General features: G+C 45.7%; 1 protein-coding gene across 2 annotated transcripts in view; it reads right to left on the bottom strand.

The window, feature by feature from the left end:
* LOC114506643 (ubiquinol-cytochrome-c reductase complex assembly factor 1) overlaps nt 1–19,483 on the bottom strand; it is a 99,570-nt gene that overhangs the window by 9,460 nt on the left and 70,627 nt on the right. For both annotated transcript variants that reach the window (XR_004899383.1, XM_028524430.2), the window contains exon 8: nt 3,743–3,820. Coding sequence is in view for 1 of the 2 variants with exons in the window: in XM_028524430.2 (XP_028380231.1) it covers nt 3,743–3,820 (78 nt within the window). In the remaining variant the exon portion in view is untranslated. The remainder of the gene's footprint in view (nt 1–3,742; nt 3,821–19,483) is intronic.

Here is a 19,483-nt window from a genome sequence, read left to right on the forward strand (position 1 = left end):
CCAATATATTCCCAGTGCATCACACATGGTACGTACTTAATAAATACCTGTTAAATTGACGGATGGATATTGAAATTCAGAGTCAAAGACAGAGACCTAGAGAGGTCAGGGAAAGCTTTGTGGAGAAGCAGGGCCTTTAGGAATAGACACTATATGGAGAACTACAGGACATTCTAAGCGGGAGGGAATATTTTTACTTTACTAAACACTTACAGGGGGGGTGCCTACAAGGTGCCAGGCCTAGAACCAGGCCCGCAAGGCCACAGCTGACAGATTCAGCTACTGCCCACTACACCTAGCTGTCCAGAGGAGCCTCCATCAGGCACAGCTTGTCTGCGGGGCAATGAGGCAACTGGCCTCCCATCGGAGGAAACGGGAATGAATGTGGACAGAACATGTCACGGTGCGGGAAGGTGCACAAGAGGCCTGAGTTTCTTTGGATCAAATGTGTAGCAACTAGTGTCCAGGGCATCCAGGGTTGGGGGGACAATCCAAGCAAAAGCCTGGGAAAAGGGGGCGTCAGTACAACACTGTCCACCTGAAATCTCTGCGATGATGGAGATGTTCTACAGCAAATGGTCTCCCATTTGTGTCCACTACAGTGGTCACCACCCACAGGTAGGATGAAGCACCTGAAATGCAGCTACTGCAAATGAGGAACTGAATTTTAAATTTTATTTTAACGAATTTAAATCAAAAAGCCACACGTGGTCAGTGCTGGACAGCACACGTCTGGAACCCTGTGGCCCCCAGTGCGGTCCGCAGAACTGCTGTGCACACATCGCTCGCATCGCTTGCGGCTCGTTAGCAGCACAGAGCCTCGGGCCTCGCCCCAGGCTTGCTGAGTCTAAACCTGAAGTTTGCCTGCATGTTAGAATTTCAGAAAAACTGTTCTAGAATTGCACATTAAAATTACCCAGGGAAATTTCACAACTATAGATGCCTACCTACTCCGGTGAAATCCAAACTTTTGGGGGACGGGGCCCAAATATTGGTATTTCTAAAAAGTGTCCCAGGTGATTAATATATTTCTCAAACTTTCCCACTCTTAATTTAAGAGTCACCTGGGGTACTTGCTGAAATACCAGGCCCCACCTCCTATTGAACTAGAATCTGCAAAGAGGTGCTCAACGATCAATTATTTTTTACATTTTATTTATTTATTTTTAGAAAGAGGGGAAGGGAGGAAGAGAGGAAGAGAAACATCCATGTGAGAGAGAAACATTGAGTTGCCTCTTATACGTGTCCTGACCAGGGATAGAACCCGCAACCCAAGCACATGCTCTCACTGGGGATGGAACCAGCGACCTTTTGCTTTGTGGAATGATACTCAACCAGCTGAGCCACACCAGTCAGGGCAAGAATCAAATTTTAAAAGTACCCTAGGTGCCCTGGCTGCATAGCTCAGTTGGTTGGAGCACCGCCCCTTACACCAACAAGGTTATGGGTTCGATCCCCGATAGGGGTACATACAGGAGGCAACTGGTCAATGCTCTCTCACATCAATATGCATCTCTTTCTCTCCCTCCCTCTCGGGAATCAATAAAACATAACCTCAGGTGAGGACTTTAAAAAAAGCACTCCAGGTAGTTCCTGTGACCAGGCATGACTGTAAGGTGGCTCTTCTAGGATGGCCTGGGATGGGGGACAGAGAAGAGATACAGTTCAGAATGTCTTTATTAATATTGGGGAAAGGAATCAACTGAGCCACCTGATACAAAGACTTCAAACAAATGCTAACAGAAAGAGAATTATATTTCCTCCATTCTAAGCTTCAATTCTTCAATTCATTTTCTAAAAATATTTTTTTAATTTATTACCAGAAAGAGGGGAAAGGAGAGAGAAAGAGAGGGAGAGGAACATCAGTGTGTGGTTGCCTCTTGCACTCCCCCAACCGGGGACCCAGCCTGCAACCCAGGCATGTGCCCTGACCGGGAACCGAATTGGTGACCCCCTGGTTTGCAGGCCGGCTCTCAATCCACTGAGCCACACCAGCCTGGGCTAAGCTTCATTCTTTTATATACTGTAAGGTCTCTGAAATCAGAATATATCTTATTTAACAATTAATGTGTAGATTCAAGCATATTTCTCAACTCCCATCCTATTCCCAGAAAGGTCATGTTAAATTAACGACGCATATGGTATGCAATCTAAATTGCTCTTTATAATTGAGATTATCTAGTGGATTGGGAATCAGGAAACCTCAATCTTAACCAGTCCTATAACCCTGAGCAAGTCATTTAACTTAATTTTTTTGTAAGCTTATCTCCTGGCTTTAATTATTATCTTTAGGCTGATAACATTTCCTCCAGCCTGAACTCTAGTTTCTTTCATCCTTTTATGCATTTCCTCCCTTCCTTCCTCTTCATCTACCCCATGCCAGGCACCATGCTAGCCAACAGAAACACAAACACAGTAGACACTGCTGCTACCCAGACAGTCCCCACCCAGCCAGGATGAGAGTTAACGCGAATGCAGCCAGGCTGTGGGGTCCGGGGAGGGCGCGGTGAGCTGAGCCTGGGGAAGCTCTGGGACCATTTCCCAGAAGGGGTGATGCTTACACTAAATCTGGAGGTAACCACAAAGTGAACATAAAAGCACATGGTTTACTAAAAAAGATGAGGTATGAAGAATCTTGGTGGTGTACACACAGATATTCATTATACCATTCTTTTAACTTTTCTATGTGTTTGAAATTTCCATAATAACAGTTAGGGGAAAAAAGATGAGACAGATGCTACAACACGGATGAACCTCGAAGACATTATGCTAAGTGAAATAAGCCAGACACCAGAGGACAAAACCGGTGTGATTCCACTCACATGAGGTATTCAGAGCAGTCAGCATCACAGAGACAGAACGCAGAATGGTGGTTTCCAGGGGCCAGGGTGGGGGCGGGGCGGAGAACGGAGACAGTGTTGGTGGGGAGAGTTTCCGCTCGGGAAGATGGGGAAGTTCTGGAGGTGGACGGCGGTGACTGTTGCTCGGCAATGTGATTGTACTTAATGTGGCCGAAATGGACACTTAAAGATGGTGAAAATGGTTAAAATGTTACCTTATGTATATTTTATAGGAAAAATGAGATAGATCTAAGTGTCCTGATGTGGAGGAATGCCCAATATACTGCTCAGTGAAGAAAACAAGTTGCAGAACAGTGTGAATGGCGCGAGTCCCATGTGCATCAAGGAAATAAATACACGGAGCTTGTGTCTGCCTGGATGACAGCCGGGAGGACACCCAGGCCAGTGTTAATGAGGTTTCCCCTGGGGCAGGAAAGTGGGCAGCATAGGAAAGGGGCCTTCTGTTTTCTACTTCCAACACTCGTGTATAGTTGTATGGATTTTTTAAATGAGTAGGTACTGCTTTTATAATTAAAGACAAAAATAAAGTGTGCCATTTGCCTGGCAGACGGCACTATTTACGTGGTGCGTCTTCCTCTCTCTGGGGGCACCTGGGGCTGAGGGAGTGACGGCTCCACCTTAGTCCCTCCGTCCAGCTCCCCACAGGCACTCAGTAAACGCTGACCAGTGGAAGGATGGGCTGTTACTGTACAGTGCTCTCTTTCCCAAGCACAGGCAAATGAGGGCACGTTCATTCTAGTTGCCATTGGAGGTGAAGTGAACACGGAGCCGTGACAGCAGGCAGGTCGTGACGGCCACCGACGCCTCCCTCGGAGGCGCTCATCGCAAGCCTTTGTTGGGGGAAGCCGCTGTCCTGCCCGAGGCTTCGCCAACCGTCTTACCTCATCGTATCCCAAGATGGCTGCATAGAAATTATTCGTCATAATCATCATGTTCTTCTTCAGGATATAGGGATTAACCTATAAGAAACAAAATCACAAAAGCAAAAGCATGAAAGAAGGGAACAAATCAAAAAGTAGGCGCTTTGGTGTTCGCTGTCAAACACTCTTAGAACAAGGAGAGACGGTCCCCTAACAGGTCCAACTGCCAGCTCGCCCCATGTCCCTGACCTGTCAGGACTTTCCCCACTCTGACGGCTTCTCTTAGGATTTGATGCCAAATTACACAAAGCAGTAACTCGGTTTAATGAGGTTGTTATGTCAGGCTTTGTGCTGGACCCCACGAACACAAGGTAGAGGAAACAGTTGCTTGCCTTGAGGGGTGCGCAGTCTGGGATTAGAAAACGGACACGCAAAGACTGCGGGTGAGCCCTGAACGACGTGGGTTTGAGCTGTGTGGGTTCGCCTGCACACAGACTTTCCCCCAGCGAGTGCCTGCACTGTTTCCCACCCACAGGTGGGAGTCTGCGGATGACGAGGGCCAGCTCTACGTGCCCCTCTGCACCAGTTTATATAGGGGACTTGTGCACCCACAGATTTGGGTGTCCGCCAGGGGTCCTGGAACCAATCCCCCATGGACACCGAGGGTAGTTAAGTTTTGAGAGAGTCAAAAGTTACACATGGGTTTCCAGCTGCATGGGGGTTCAGTGTCAGATCATTGAGGGTTAATCGTAATTATCCTGCAACATGTTATCTCAAATTCGATTCTAAAAGTGGTGAGCCAGAAATGAATTTTGATACGAATGATCTCTGCTGGGGGGCCTGGGGAAGAGTGCTGTAGGAGGTGATGTTTACATGGACCTCGGAGGAGGAGGAGGAGGCTGACAGCAGAGAGTAAAGGGAGGAGAGAAGAGACGACATCCTAGACAGAGTGAACAAGGTGTGCGAAGGGGCAAAGGCACGTAAGAACATTCAGGCACTGACAAGAGGGGCGGACGGTAAGGTGTGTTGGGTCTAGTTGGGAAATGTCCTAGGGATCACCAGAAAGAGCTTGATGTGGTAAAGGGACAGAAGAAGCAGTGACGGATGTGGGAACAGAAGGGGGAGAGGCAGGACTCTGAGATGCTGAAGAGAAAGGGGGGACTCTGAGGCCCTGGACAGAGGAGAGAATAACAGGGGCTGAGGCACTGAGTTGGTTAATACGAAGAGACCACTTTAGAAACGCTATTCCAGAGAGACCGCTGAGGCCCTGACAGGACTCCTCTCAGAGCATGGCCAGCAGGGCCTTCAGAGCCTAGAGTGAAGTTCACTGAAAGTCTCCAGCAGGGTCAAACTTTGACCTCCATGCCTCCAGATGTAGCTCAAGGGCAGGATCCAGCTTTCGTTCCTCTCTGGAATCCCACATTACAGCAGAAAGCCTAGTGTAATGTGTAATACGCAGTGGGACTCATTAAATATTTAAGCTGACAGGCTTTAGAAACAACCAAAAGTCATGTGGAACTTAATATGGAGAATAAGATCTGTGCTTAACAACCCTGACCGTGGCATCATTTCTCCCATCCACTGAGCACTGGTGAGGGGCAGGTGCTTTGTGGACATCCTCTCCTCTAACTGTCATGGGAACTCAGAGAGGCAGATGCGCTGCAGTCATGCTTTTATAGACACGGAAAACTGAGACTCGGACAGGTGAAGTGACTTGCCCCAGGCCCCACCACAAACCAGTGACAAAGCTGAGAAGGAGCTTCCAGGTCAGTCTGATCCCAGAGCCCACGTGCCTTACGTTCTCTCGGGTTTCTGCCTTCAGGAGGATCATTTTACTTTGGATCATAAATCAATCACTGAGTGATTTAATCCTGTGGCTTATAGCAGCTCTCTGAAGAAGGGCAGAGAAGAATAGTGAGGAGTTTAGTCAGAAAACCTAGGTTCAAGTCATAATTCTGCTATATACATAGGACGTGACCTTGGGTAAGTCAAGTAACCTCTGAGTCTATTTCCTTGTCTTTTAAATGTCTCAGACACTGGGCTGGTTTGAAGAGCAAATAAATTAGCATGTATTCATTCACTAATTCAACAGTGTGTGCTGAAAGCTTTAGTAAGTTATGAACTGCTCTGTAAATTCAAGGAATTATGAATAATACCTTTTTGGTCTGTCTGCATAAAACTAGAATCAATTCTAATACTTTATAGTCATGAATAATTTTCAAAAAGGAAAAGAGAATTGTGAAGCTCAAGACTGGAAAATGTAAGACGAGATGCAGGCTGGTAGCACAATCCACGACCTTTCTACGCCACCTGCAGCCAGGCCGAATCAGCCCTCCATCCTCTGTGCTTCCAGAGCTCTCCGCCCACACTCCTCCCCGTGGAAGCATAGCACGGTTTAGAGTTGCCTATGTACCTGTCTCTCCCACTGGTCTATGCGCTACTCAAAGGTCGTAAGGAACTCTGTCTGATTATCTCAGCACCTCGGGCACCCAGGCCAGCGCCCAGCCCCAAGCAGGGTTTATGGCTGGAATGCCGATGACTGAACCCTCGCAAGGGCCTGACTGCCACGCACAGCATGTTCTGTCCGGCGGTACCCATCTGTTTGTTTCCTTTTTTTGCTTCTGAGTACCTTACGTGTTTCTGAAACTTCAGAAACATATACTGCCAAACTCCTACTGCCTCATCTTCTAGAATGGACTAGGGTAAAAGGAGCTGGATTTAACTCCTTCTGTACTGTGAGGATGGGACTACAACCCGGACCTGCTGATATCTGCTTTGGAGCTTTCCCTGCTTCCATACTAGTTGTTTTCCTAACTGTGCAAGAAGAACCAGAGCCATAAACGGACAGCGTCAGAAATGTCAAGCACGAAGGGAGGAGCATCTCTCAGATGTAAACATTCACTGCATCTGCTCACAGAGCTGGTTCACATGGGGCGTCAAACCAGTAGGCTTTGGAGGTGGAAGGGCCCTCAGAAATTGCCTAGCTTAATTCCTTTGAGAAAATGGTAAACCGAGACCAAAAAAGGAGAAGACACTTATCCAAGGCCACACATAGGTGTTAGAGTCAGGATTAGAACCCGACTTCTGGATGGGTGCTTTTTCCTCTTACCATCTGCAGGGCGTTTCCAGAGATCATCAACACATTAACCTGCAGACCTCCGTTCTTGCTTCCCTGCAAGGTCTACTACTTCCACACGAACGCACTTTCTCCTCTTGGGATGCACCTGTATTCTGGCTGGCTACTACCCAGCAAGAGTGGAGAGCAGGAGTGGAATTCTTCATTAGCAAGGCTCTTCTACCTCTTTGTCCTATATCCTAACTCCAGTGACCTGTCAGCTGCCTCTCCCCTTCACCTCTAGCTGAGAAATGGCACACTGCCCCAGCAAGAAATGGTTTTCAGATATCGTCACCCAGGCTGGATTAGATCATGAAAAGGGCCCTTCCTGGAAGAGGGTGGAAGCTCGATTAGTGCAGACACATGATATACAGGCAACAGGTGAGAGTAAGTGAGAACAGCTTCCTAACTACTGGACTCACCCACTGGGCCCTTCTGGCCAGCCCAGCAGCCAAGGGGAGTTGGATATTCCTTCGGCTGAGCCTCTGTTGGGGTTTCACTCTCTCACTCAGCTCTTGTTTGCTGGTGTGCAGGTCCTGTGTCCCCACTGCCAGACCGTTCTATGTGGAGCGCCCCGTCCATGAATACACAGATGGAGGAGCTCCTCCCAGACAGCCCTGGCCGTCTCCTCATTAGATGCTTCTCCTTTCCATAATGCTGAGCTTTTTCTTTTTTTCTTCATAATGCTTTGCTTTTTATAAAAACCCATACATACAGCACCACCACAAGGAAAAGGTTCCTTTTATATCAGTTACTCATATTTTCCCATTTATTTAAGCTATTAAAATTCATGCAGATATTTTATAAGCCATCAGGATTTGGTGACTGGTATTACTGAATGTTTAATAATAAACTAAACAGAAGAAATCAGAGGGTTAAATGATGACTGCAATTCCTGTAATGACTTAATTAAATTTTTATTGAGTACATAAACTATGATGTCATTTCTAGCCAACCATGGGTGTGCTTTCCCAGCATGTCACAGGGTGGGGGCACTCAATAGGAGGCTAGGCTAAATGAGCAGCGAGCCTCAGCTGAAATGGGGAGGGGAGCAAGGCTCATGTAACGCACTCAATAAATTATCCGTTCATTTTTAAACAAAGTCCATGAGTTATAATATATTTGCCATGCACTTTTTATGACATAATAAAAATGTTACCTTAAGGATTACTTAACACATACTACAAATGTTACAGCAGAGGCAGGCACAAGGGGCAAAGAAAACAAACGTGAGCAGGCCAGAGACGGGTCCTGGAGTTTACGTCCCGGGGGGACAGCGCAGTCTATGAAAAAGGGAACGCGAGGAGGGAGGGGAATGCAAGAGTTCAGGGTCACTAATCGGCAGATGAATGAATGAGACAGCCAGCAGGGAGCACAAGCAAAGCAATAATGAATCTTCCAAGGCACATGTTTAATTAATGTAGTATTCCTGAGGAGGAATATTAGCTTTAAAGAGATGCCAGTTCATCTGAGGCCAATTCACTGCCCTCTTTGCCTTTTTTGCTGTTGTTGCTCTTAAACACATTTAAGAGAAGTCTGATTAGGTAGATGGGGGGACTGATGGAAGATCAAGTTTAAACTCCTCCACGAGCTCTGCAAGGTTCTTTGTGATCTGCTCTTGGTGGTTTTTCCTGCCCCACCTCCTCCTGCCTCTCCCCTTTTACCTTGTCTTTCAGTCAGCATAAACTGTGAGCAATTTCCGCAAACACGCCATGTGCTCTTAGAGCTCTTAAGCATCCTGTTGCTGGGGATCCTTCTCCTTTCCTTACTCACTGGGGTGCTGACTCCTTCTTCTCTAAGACTCAGCTTACAAATTATCTCTTCAACAAAGCTGCCGCTCTCCCTAGTTTGCAGGTGCCACAAAGGGATTTGCATCCAGAAACTGTTTACCATGTCAAGAAATATGCTAAGGGCTTTATATATATATATATATATATAAATTAACCCTCCCCAACAACTCTATGAGATGGGCACTGTTACTGTGCCCACTTTGGAGGAAAGGAAACAGGTTTAGGAAGGTTAAAGGTTACACAGCCAGGAAATAGTGGGTCAAGATTAGAATACACAGCTATCTGACACAATAAATAATGTGGCTGCTCCTTCATGTGCTCTACACCTCAGGTTATCTGCAAAGGCAGGGCTAAGGAGTGCTAATATGGTCTTGGGTAAACACAGCTCAAAGAATCGCAGTTCCAATGGCAGGTAGAGATGAGCCAGCAGATGGGTCACTGGCGGCCAGTTACTAACACATCAGACATCTCTAGTATAGCTAAGTCCCACTTCTGGAAAAACCTGGGGGGTGGAAACAGTGTAACGATGGTGTGGGAGGGGAGAATGGAAGAAGGTTGGCATAAGCAATCCAAGAACTGATGAGCGTAAAGGTGAGAATAAGCTTGAGGCAAAGTTGCTAACAGAATGAACAAAAGAATGAACGACAAAGGGTGGCTAGGGTTGCTGACTGAAGCATAAGGAACATATCAAATTCGTCAGAAGGTTAAAATGCAGTGCAAGGATTGCAGGTCAGGTTTAGTTGTTGTTCTAGTAGCCAGGAATGCCATCAGCATGCTTTGCAGTATCAACACCATGGGCCACCGTCATTGCATGCCAATGGGCTATATGCACAGAACATCATCCAATCCAAATTAAATGTTAGAAATCAGCTCAGTGTGCAGTATTATGTGAGATATACAGGAACCGGTAAGAATAAATAGAAGAGAAAAAGGACATGGAGAGGCCAAATACACGTGTGCACCTAAGTCATTCACTTGCTTTATGACTGAGGATCTTTTAGCAGCGATCACAAAATACAACAAATAAAACCAGCTCTAACTGTGTATGTGTGTGCATGTGGGAATGTGTGTATTAGAGATACTACATGATCAGCAGACAAATGCAGAACCAGTAGCCTTAATTTCTGAATGGTCACAGAGTACAGGAGTCCTTTCCTTGGCCTGGAAAATAGCCAATCAAGAGATGGCTGTCCTTGAAAATTATAGCCTTTTACCCGCTTGACAAGGCAATTACACACATCAGTAAGTCTGTAATCACCTTGAAAAGAAGCTGGTAAGGTACAGTAAGGTCCTGGGGAGATCAAACTATCACACCTATTTAATTTTCTTCCATACCAGGACATGGCAGATAAGAGGAAGGTAGTTGGAATCTAGTCTCATTTCTGATGGTTTTTGACTGTATCCCACAGGACAAGTTGCTTGTATACACATTACATTTAGAGGGGTCAATACAGGCTTGAAAGGGTTGCTGCTTTAACGACAGCACTGATGGCACAGAGTCCTAAAGGAAGCAGGTCTGAGGGCCTCCACTGAAAATCCGTACTGGTAATAATTATGGTGGTGGCAGTAACAATGAGCACACACTGAATTGGACTGGAGAGAATGGATGTGATCTTGTGCCGCACAGGCATACCCTGTACTCCAGGAACTCTCAGACTAACTGCTACTTTTGTCTCAATTCTACATACAGGCAACAGAGGCAAAAATATTAAGTGACTTACCCCAAAGTCACACCCTGCCTGTGGTAGTGCTGGGACTCCTATCTCGGACAGCCAGTCCCTAAACCTAGGGTCTTCTCTAGACTGTCACACCTTTCTTCTCCTGATAAGTCATATCAGAAATGGAGAGTCACACAAGCAAAAGGCTAAGATTGCTAATTTCGGTGCTTTGGACAACACGAGTAAAAATCTGACTTGTTGTAGAAACAAGATGTGACTCAACAAGGTAAGTGCACAATAGCATACCTAAATGAATAAGTAAATAGACTGACAGATGGCTGGAGAAAAGGAGGTAAAAGGGTTTGACTAAGCAGACATAATAAAATCCCTGAGTTAATAATCCCTGATGATGAGCAAATAAATGAGAAATGTGAAAAGGTAGTCATAATTGAACATATTAAAAGAAATGCCATATACAAAGGTCAAAAAGTTGTTTTTCCCCTGTTAATGTAATAGTTGAGATCTTTGTTTTAGCTAGTACTTAAGAATAAACACGGGAAAACCAGAGAAACTTCAGTGAAAGGTGTCAGGTAGGTGTGGTCACAGCAGGCTAGCACTTACCACAAACCAGGGGACTCAAGGTTCTATGGCCATAGAACACCCGGAGGTGGCTTCAGGGACTGGCCTGGTTGTGTCCATCTCCAGCCCTGAAGGGTCAGTAGGTCTTGGAGATACTCTGACGCTGTCTGAGGTGACTCTCACTTACTCTCTCTGCACCCCTTCCTTAGGGCTGGAACCTTCACCCCAACTCCACACAAGTTGGCAGACTGCTGATCCTAGAATCCGGTACCCTCATCGCAGAGACGGGCACGCAGTCCAAACTAACCTAATCAGATTCTCACTTCTCAGGAGAGACATCAAAAGAGAAAAGGCACCTGAAGTTGGACTATCCCAAAGAGACCATGCTAAGTTTTGCTGTGAATGCTGGGATCCCTAGCCTTCCTGGTATCTTTCCTGTCTGAGGCCTGTGGTTCAACTCCCCTTTCCATTCAGTAACCTTGTTACCCTCCGATACAGTCCCATTTGCTTCAGGTGGCAGAGGTCGATCTCCCGTGCTTGCAGTCAGTAGGTGAACTGTTATTCATCAGTTCAATAAAACATCCCCATAATAATACAATAACATGAACAGTTAGTTGGATGCCTACCATGTGCCAGTAATTGTATTAAAAGTTTTATATGTGTTATCTCTTTAATCTTCACAATAATCCTAAAAAGGGGGTATTATTATATCCCCCTTCATAGAAAAGGCATCACCTCATTTTCTGTGAAGTCTTTCAAGTTCTCCAAAGCTTGCTGCTTTTGCCTTCACATGGTTTTTAATATTTCCACTGGGAAGATTAATTGTAATATTTTAATAATCTGTTGACATGCCGCGTCCCCACTTCCGCACCGCATTAGACTAGGAGCTCCTTGAGGGCAAAGATGGCGCACACCGCTCAGCATGTCTACAGAAGGAATCACTATAATATTTCTTGTCATAAAGCTCCCCGGGTACAAGGATTGGGGAGGGGCTGCGCAAGTCTGTGTACATGCTGCTGAGGTCTTCACAGCTTTCAAACACAGCCCCAGCCTGAGGAGGCCCAACCCCTGTCTTTCAGTCCGTCCTCACGTGGCCTCTGGAACCCCACCCCCACCTCAAATCAACCTCCCCCAGGAAATAAGTTTCAAGACCACCTTTAGTCCCATTATTACTATCTGCAAGAGTTCTAGATTTGGAGTAAAAAGACTCATACACAGTTTGAAGTAAAAAGGGGAGCCACTGACTAAACAAAGAAAGAACTCTGAGATTGCAAAGGTAAGAAAACACAACATGGACCACTGAGTTTTTCTCAGTCACTCGTCTCTCTAACAAGATAACAGGCAACAAACTCTCGGAAGTGAACGTGTTAAACATTAACAGATCCTCGCCTGCTCTATCATAAACGCTACGGAAGAATAATTAGGCAACTTTCTAGAAAGTGCCTTTCTGCTCATATTTCTAAGTTTAAGAAAGGGCTTATGCCCTGCTAACAAGTGCCAGGGCATGAGAGTTTTGGTCGGGTGTTGGTTTTCTGTTGTTAAATACAAGGTTTGGAAAGTGAAAACAGTTTAATTTATCAGTGGTCACGAATGACCAATAATCAAGGTCCACTTAGCAAGACAATTGACTAAGTATAAGCAGAGGATAGTACTAGAAGGGCTATATATGTTTTTTAAGAAAAAAGAAAGTAAGTGCTGGTGAGGGTGTAGGAAAAGGTGGAACCCTCATGCATTGCTGGGGAGAATGTAAAATGGTACAGCTGCTGTGGAAAATGGTTTATTCCCTAAAAGGTGAAATGTACAACTGCTCTCTGACTGTTCCGGTAACTCCATTCCTAAGTACATATCCAAAAGAATTGAAAGGTGAGACTGGAACAGATATACGTACACCAATGTTCGTAACAGCGTTATTTACAATAGACAAAAGGCCCTAACTGTTCATCAGGAGATAAATGGATAAACAAGATGTGGTACATACACACAATGGAATATTGTCCAGCCACAGAAATGAATGAATTTTGATACACGCTACAACATAGAAGGGCCTTGAAAACACTATGCTTAGAGAAGTCAGGCAGGCACGGAAGCACAAATGTGGCGACCTTAAGTACAGGAGGTACACAGGATGGGCAAATTCATAGAGACAAAGTGGAACAGAGGTTACCAGGGGCTGGGAGAGTAGAAATGGAGGAGAATTTAATGGGTACAAATTGTCAGGGATGATAAAAAAAGTTTTGGGAGAGACAGTGGTGATTGTTACATGACACGGTGAGTGTATTTAATCTCACCAAATTGTATACTTATAAATGGTTAAAATGATAAATATTATGTATAGTTTACCACAATAAAAGAAAATTCCAATCCAAATGGTTCTTCCCCACAAGTATTTCAATCTGTGCCTTGAAGCCTCTCTTGTACCCCCTTCCCTGTTCTGAGCTGCAGTGTCAGGCAGCAATCTACGCTCCCCGCCAGACCGACCACCGACCGGGCACGGAATTCTACCCCGTCTTGTGCACGTTCGATGAGCACGCATCGAGGGCCTACCAGACGCAGCTGGAAGTAGAAGGTAAGTAAAACACAACACCTGTCCTCCAGAAGTCTGTCATCTCGTGTGAAAGGCATGCCACACACAGATGATGAGAACACTTAGCACACTGTATGTGAGAAACGGCGATGGGGGGTCTGGGGGCCGGGAGGCTTCGGGGATGAGGCGACACTTATCATACTGGGTATTACAGGATAAACAGGAGTTAGAACTTTTTAGATGGAGAGGATGCTAGGTGCAAAGCCACAGAGAGGTGAACAGTATTGCATTTTCAGAGGAAAATCTGTAACAAAGAGATCATGATGGGAGGAAGCACAGGTCAAGTTGGGAAGGTAGTCTGCTTTTGATTCTAAATGGACTTAAATACCACATGAAGGAACAACAAAGAATTCCAAGCACAGGGAAGTTGTAAGGGCAGATTAATTTCCAAAAAGTAACTCAGAGGCAGGAATACCAGAGGAGGCTGCTGCCGTGGCTCAGGTGGGAGTTGGTAACAAACTGAATTAATGTAAGTGTCGAGAGGAGTAAGAGGTAGGAATGTGTCAAGAGAAATGTCTACAGCAGGTCACCAGGATCTGGTGTCAAGTGGAAGTGGGGGAGAAAAGGTAAGGCCATGACCTGCACCGCGTCAGACCTCGCTGAATGTCAGCTGAAGAAAGAATGTAGCCGCAGGTACATGTAATCGTAAGCTGCTGACTCTGTGACCGTGACAGCGCTAGCACAGACAACCAGTCTTGCAGGGTTTTCACAGTCACTGTACCCTCAGTGTCTCCTATGTTGCGGTAATGGAAACTCTTACTTGGACAAGATGTAATATGAGCAAGATGTGTATTTAGATTGAGCCCGGCAGGCGTCTCCAGCGGAGCAGGAATATAGCGCACCAAGGCCTAGGAGTCTGAGCCCCTTTCCCAGGAACTTGCTCAATCCACATCAGCGGGCATCACTCCTCTGGGACCGCTGTGCTCCCCCTGCAGCTGTGAGATCTGACTCCTGTTGGCAAGGAGATGCTGACACCCCTTAGCTTTCCAGACTGTTGCAGGCTCCCAATTGCACCCTGGTCCTTATGACTATGTTTATGAATGCAGAAAAGCTGTGGGCAAAACGATGCTTTTTAAATGATTTTCTGTTAAATTTAGGCAGACAGTGGACAGTGGAAAATTACAGGATGGGTGTTCCCCATCAATACCGGCCATCTCAAATGCACAGATACACAAGCCAGCCAGCTGAAAACAGACAATTAACGGGTTAGTGAATTCTTTGCTAATGGAGCCTGGGCACTGTCACCTGTCCTGGGTGCTGAGGAGCTAAAGAACCTAGAGGCAACATTGATGCCTCACTGACCCCAGCCAGAGTCCTTTCCTACTTAGCGATTCCAAGACAGATACCACATTGCCTGGACAGCAACATTTTCTCAAAGAATCCAAAACCTAGCCCATCCCTGATCTTGAGATTCCTACCCTTTCATCAAATAGCCCTGCCTTCTCTCTCTCTGAAGTAATGAGGAACAAAATAGATGGGCCACTCCAGTGAGCTGAAGCACGTGTTAACTGGAGGCTTCAGCTGGGCAGGGGAGGTCAGAACAAAGTCCACAGCTCCAAACAGGAAAGTGGACACTTCCACTGTTCTCCATGGGTTATAAACTGCTTGTCTCCCACTGTAGTTTCTTTACTGCTTACTGTTCAGAACCGTGCAATTTCCAAAACACTGTCCCCATGGTAATCTGAGAAAGAGTCTGTTTTATGCTGCAGAGATGAGGAAACAAAGGCTCGGAAAGGTCAGGGGACTCTCACAATTAAAACTCTGCTCACAGATGCTTGAGATATTCACAGAAATAAGGTCTCCTGATTCCTAGTCCAATGTTCCTTTATTTTAAGGCTCAAACAGAATTGCCATTCAGCTGATAGCTTACAGAATCTTGCAGAAGTATCCTGAGAATGGCTGAACCTGGATTCTGGGTAGCAGCGATATGATCACTTCTGCCTGAGTATTAAGGAGGCCAAGAGCCAGAGGCAGGGAGTGACGTTCAGATACTGCCCGAAAGTGGAACAGACACTTGGCCTTATGAGCTCTGAGTGTGGCCCCATCTCAATAGGATAATTCTTTTTGTCCTCTTTTCAGAAAAATGTTCTTAAAAGGCTAAGTGTTTTTATCTAAAGGAAAAAGAAAACTTCAAATACAATGGTGAATCTGTTAGAGATTCTCTGTCAATTTGTATTCAAGTCCTATTTGGACCTAAGAAATGCTCTGAAATTGAAGTAAATTCTAGACCCAAAAGCTCCACTTCCTCATCTTCTGACTCTGAAAAGACAAATCTCTGAGTCTCAGTTTTTGCACGAAAATCATGCAAAACTGTCTTTCCATTTCTTTTTACATTATCATGTAAGATAAAAATGCCTAATAATAAGTGATAAAATAAATAGCAGCAAAAATCTATCTAGCTTTCAAGTACTGTTCACAGAGTTGCTGTAAGGTGAGGTGGGTACTCTAACTATCCCTATCTTACAGAGAGAAAACTAAGAAACAGACATTAAGCACTCTGCCCGAGGTCATGTGGCTGGTGTGAACCTAAATCCCCCGAGGTCTGGCTCCAGTGCCCAGGCACTCTCAATCACTGTGATACTGCCTCGGAAAGGAGTTCAAACCAGACCCAGGCCTCCACCTGTGACTCAGGCCTGACAGTCTCTGTCCCTCCCTTCAGTACCTGGGGCTGCCTCGTCTCCTACTGTCCTGCCACCACTTTCAGCCCTGCCCTGGGCCAGCTTCTCTAGGAAGTCTGCAGAAATAGCAGAGCAAAACAAACAAACAAACAAACAAACAAACCAACAAACAAATCCAGGTGATTCATACTTAAACAGATTTCATCTGTTTAGTTTGGAACTTAACCTAGGGGAGCACCAACTTCACTTCTCTTCTCTGCAAAAACTAGATTGTAATTCCTGTAAAATCACTTCCTTCTGATGCCCTCTCTACCAAAACTTGGCATTTAGGGATTAGCACGGGGGGTGGGGGGGATATAAATGATCCTTGAATAAATGAAATGAGTTAAACCATCCTTAATAAAGCCATACAAATTAATAATGCTGCTGGACCTGGAAGAAGAGAAATTCAATAATGCCTCTATCATTCACCAAAGGTGCATTCAGTGCTGACCGTGCACAAAGCCCTCTTCTAGGAGCTGAGGCTCCAGCAGTAAACAAAAGGCATCCTAACGTCCTGGAGCTTACATTCTAGGAAAGGGAGGAAGGGACACAATAAGCAAAATAAAACATATAGAATGTTAGATGATAATTTAGTGCAACCGTCCTAATCCTGTCGTACAAGGTCCTCAGGGAACTGCCAGAAGCGGGGTAGGTTGGGAACATGCTCTGCTCAAAGCAGGGAAGCACTGGCGTGAAAGCAGGAGACACTGCTCAGGGACAGAACCAAGGACACACGATGGAGGACTGACTGTAAGCTCCTGGCGGACAAGGCTATGGTTCGCTTCCATCTGCATCCCCAGCACAGTGCCCGGCACACAGCAGGTGCCGAATGGACACTTCATGACAATGCAGAGCCTCTGGGGACTGTGAGGGAGAATGCGAAGCCTCAGACCTCCACACACCACTCCGCTCTGCACCACCATGCTGGATGAAAGGGGATCAGGGGGATAGTTCAGGAAAATCAATCAAGAAAATGTTACTCAGACAATATTTTACCCATATACCCAGCACAGATGTCTCAATATCTATCTCAATTTTTAATTGAATTTATTGGGGTTAGAGTGGTTAATAAAATTAGGTAAGTTTCAAGTGTACAATTCTATAACACCGCACCTGTATAGTATATTGTGTGTTCACCATCCAAAGCTGAGTCTCCTTCCATCACCATTTATTCCCCGTTTACCCTCTTCCACCTGCCCCACTCCTCTTCCCTCTGGTCATCACTATATACTGTTGTTGTCTGTGTCCATGGAGAAAGAAGTCCTCCCTTCCAGCTAGGCCCCTTCAGTTCTAACCAATCCCACAGGGTCATTCCCCAGCATTTTAGGGAAACAACAGGGAAGAGGGGTGTTACAGCTGCCTCGCCAATGGGTCCAGAAATACAGCACATCCAGGTGTCAGCAATCACTGTCTGACTCTACTGTAACCTAGGTCTGACTGCTTAGCTTCCAGAACTTAGCAGAGCCACTGCCTTCTGGTCATGCCCATGAGGGGTCAGACCCACAGAAGAACGGAGCAAATGGATGCCAACTTTGTGGCAGGACAAAGAGCTGAGGTGTATCACCCCAAGAGCTCCTCACAGGGCTATTGCAATCACTCCCTTTTCTGAATTCATGATTTTACAGAAAGCCCAAATTAAAATGCAAATGTTACCTGAGACCATTAAACCATTATCTTATTAGTATCCATTAACGCTTTGGCGTTAATTAGCTTATCAGTTAAAGCAGCAATAGAGAACTGACTCTAGAAAGTGTGGTTGGGAATAGGCTCTGTAAGTTCACTGACTCACTCACTACCATCTGATGAAGGCCTATTTAGTACTAAGCACTATGCTAGACACTGGAACTGACCTTAAGAAAAAAAGATCAGAAAAGGTCCATAAGACAAAGACAAATGGAGGGTGTGTACGGTAACTTTAGGGAAAGGCAAAGGGAAATGGCTTGTTCAGTATGATGTAATGAAACAGAAACAATGATTCAGCAGTGAGTTTAGCCTCTGCTCTGCTACTAGTTTGTCACACTGAACAAACCATTTTTCTTGTTAGGACTAAGTGCCCTCAACTGGAAAGAGCTGAATTGGGATCATCGTTGTGGCTGTCACGCTTCTAGGAGATTGAAGGCCAATGAAGTGGCACAAAATACAGACACCGACTGCTTTGCAATTCTGATCAGCTAGTTCTAGCCCTGACTGGGGCTTCCTGCCATCAGCCAGAGCAGTCTGAACGTCCATTACAGTCCCAGGGGTCATCACCAAGTGGGGCTCTGACATCCACATCTATCCACTGCTTCAGACAAGACAACTCGGGCATGCTCCGAATTCCACATTTGACCCCAAACCATTGTAGTCTCTCCTGGGCCTTTGAGCTGAGGATGTTAGGGACGCAGTCAGCTATTCCAGGGCAACAAGGCAAGAGGGGCTTGGAGAACAAGCAGGAAGTTTGGAAAACTGCTATTCACTTGTAAATTCTATCATGGGTTGGAAAATTCTTATCTCACAGACTTTTTTCCAAGCTGGAAGGAGCCTTAGAAATAAATTAACCCGGTCCGACTCTTCACCTGAGTCTACTGGTTAACAGTGGAACCAGGTCATTAGAAGAGACCCTCCTCTTCTAGATCCAGGACTAGTGAGTGGTTTTTCAACTCTTCCATCCCCTCCTTCTCCTCTAGATGGAGGCTCTTCCCTTGGCAAGTGACACAGCTTGGGACCTAAAGTACACCAAACGATAAACATTTTCTGTCTTTGAAAGAGAAGAGGTACGGCCATAAATACATATACCCCAAATACCAGAGACAACAGCGTTCATTCGACAGCTGCAGAACCTTAGCAACAGGGCGTGGGACACGGAAGAAAAGCGGGAGTGTGGGAGACACTTGGAAGGCGGCGGAGCACTTCCCGGGAACTGTCTCCTGCTTCCCCCACAAGCAGGCACAAACCGCAAGCTTGCTGATTCTTAACCCCAGCCGCTGAACTGCTCCAAGGCCCAGAAAAGGGGCAACACACACAGTTTACACCTTTTATTATTCTGATAGAAATTTCTCTCCTGGGAGCAGAAAGGGGTCAAAAGTCCAAAACCAAAAATATATATCTTTATAAGTCAGAGCAAAGAAGCATTAAAGCAGTTATTAAAAAAAAAAAAGCCTCAGCGAACAGAGCAGAGTAGGAGGTGTTAGAAAACTCACTCCAAGTAATTTATTCGCTGGGAACCACAAAGGGCTTTCCCAAGAACAGCAAAAACACCATTAATTTCCCCAGTACCCTCCTTTCAAAGGGCTCCAAACACTTCACACATATCGTTTTAAATTGTCCTCAAAGGCTCCAAAATAAGGGGTTTCTATTTCCCCAGGTTCAGATGGAGAAACTAAAACATTCATGCCCG

Source organism: Phyllostomus discolor, chromosome 9 (genome assembly GCF_004126475.2).
Source record: "Phyllostomus discolor isolate MPI-MPIP mPhyDis1 chromosome 9, mPhyDis1.pri.v3, whole genome shotgun sequence".
Classification (NCBI taxonomy): domain Eukaryota; kingdom Metazoa; phylum Chordata; class Mammalia; order Chiroptera; family Phyllostomidae; genus Phyllostomus; species Phyllostomus discolor.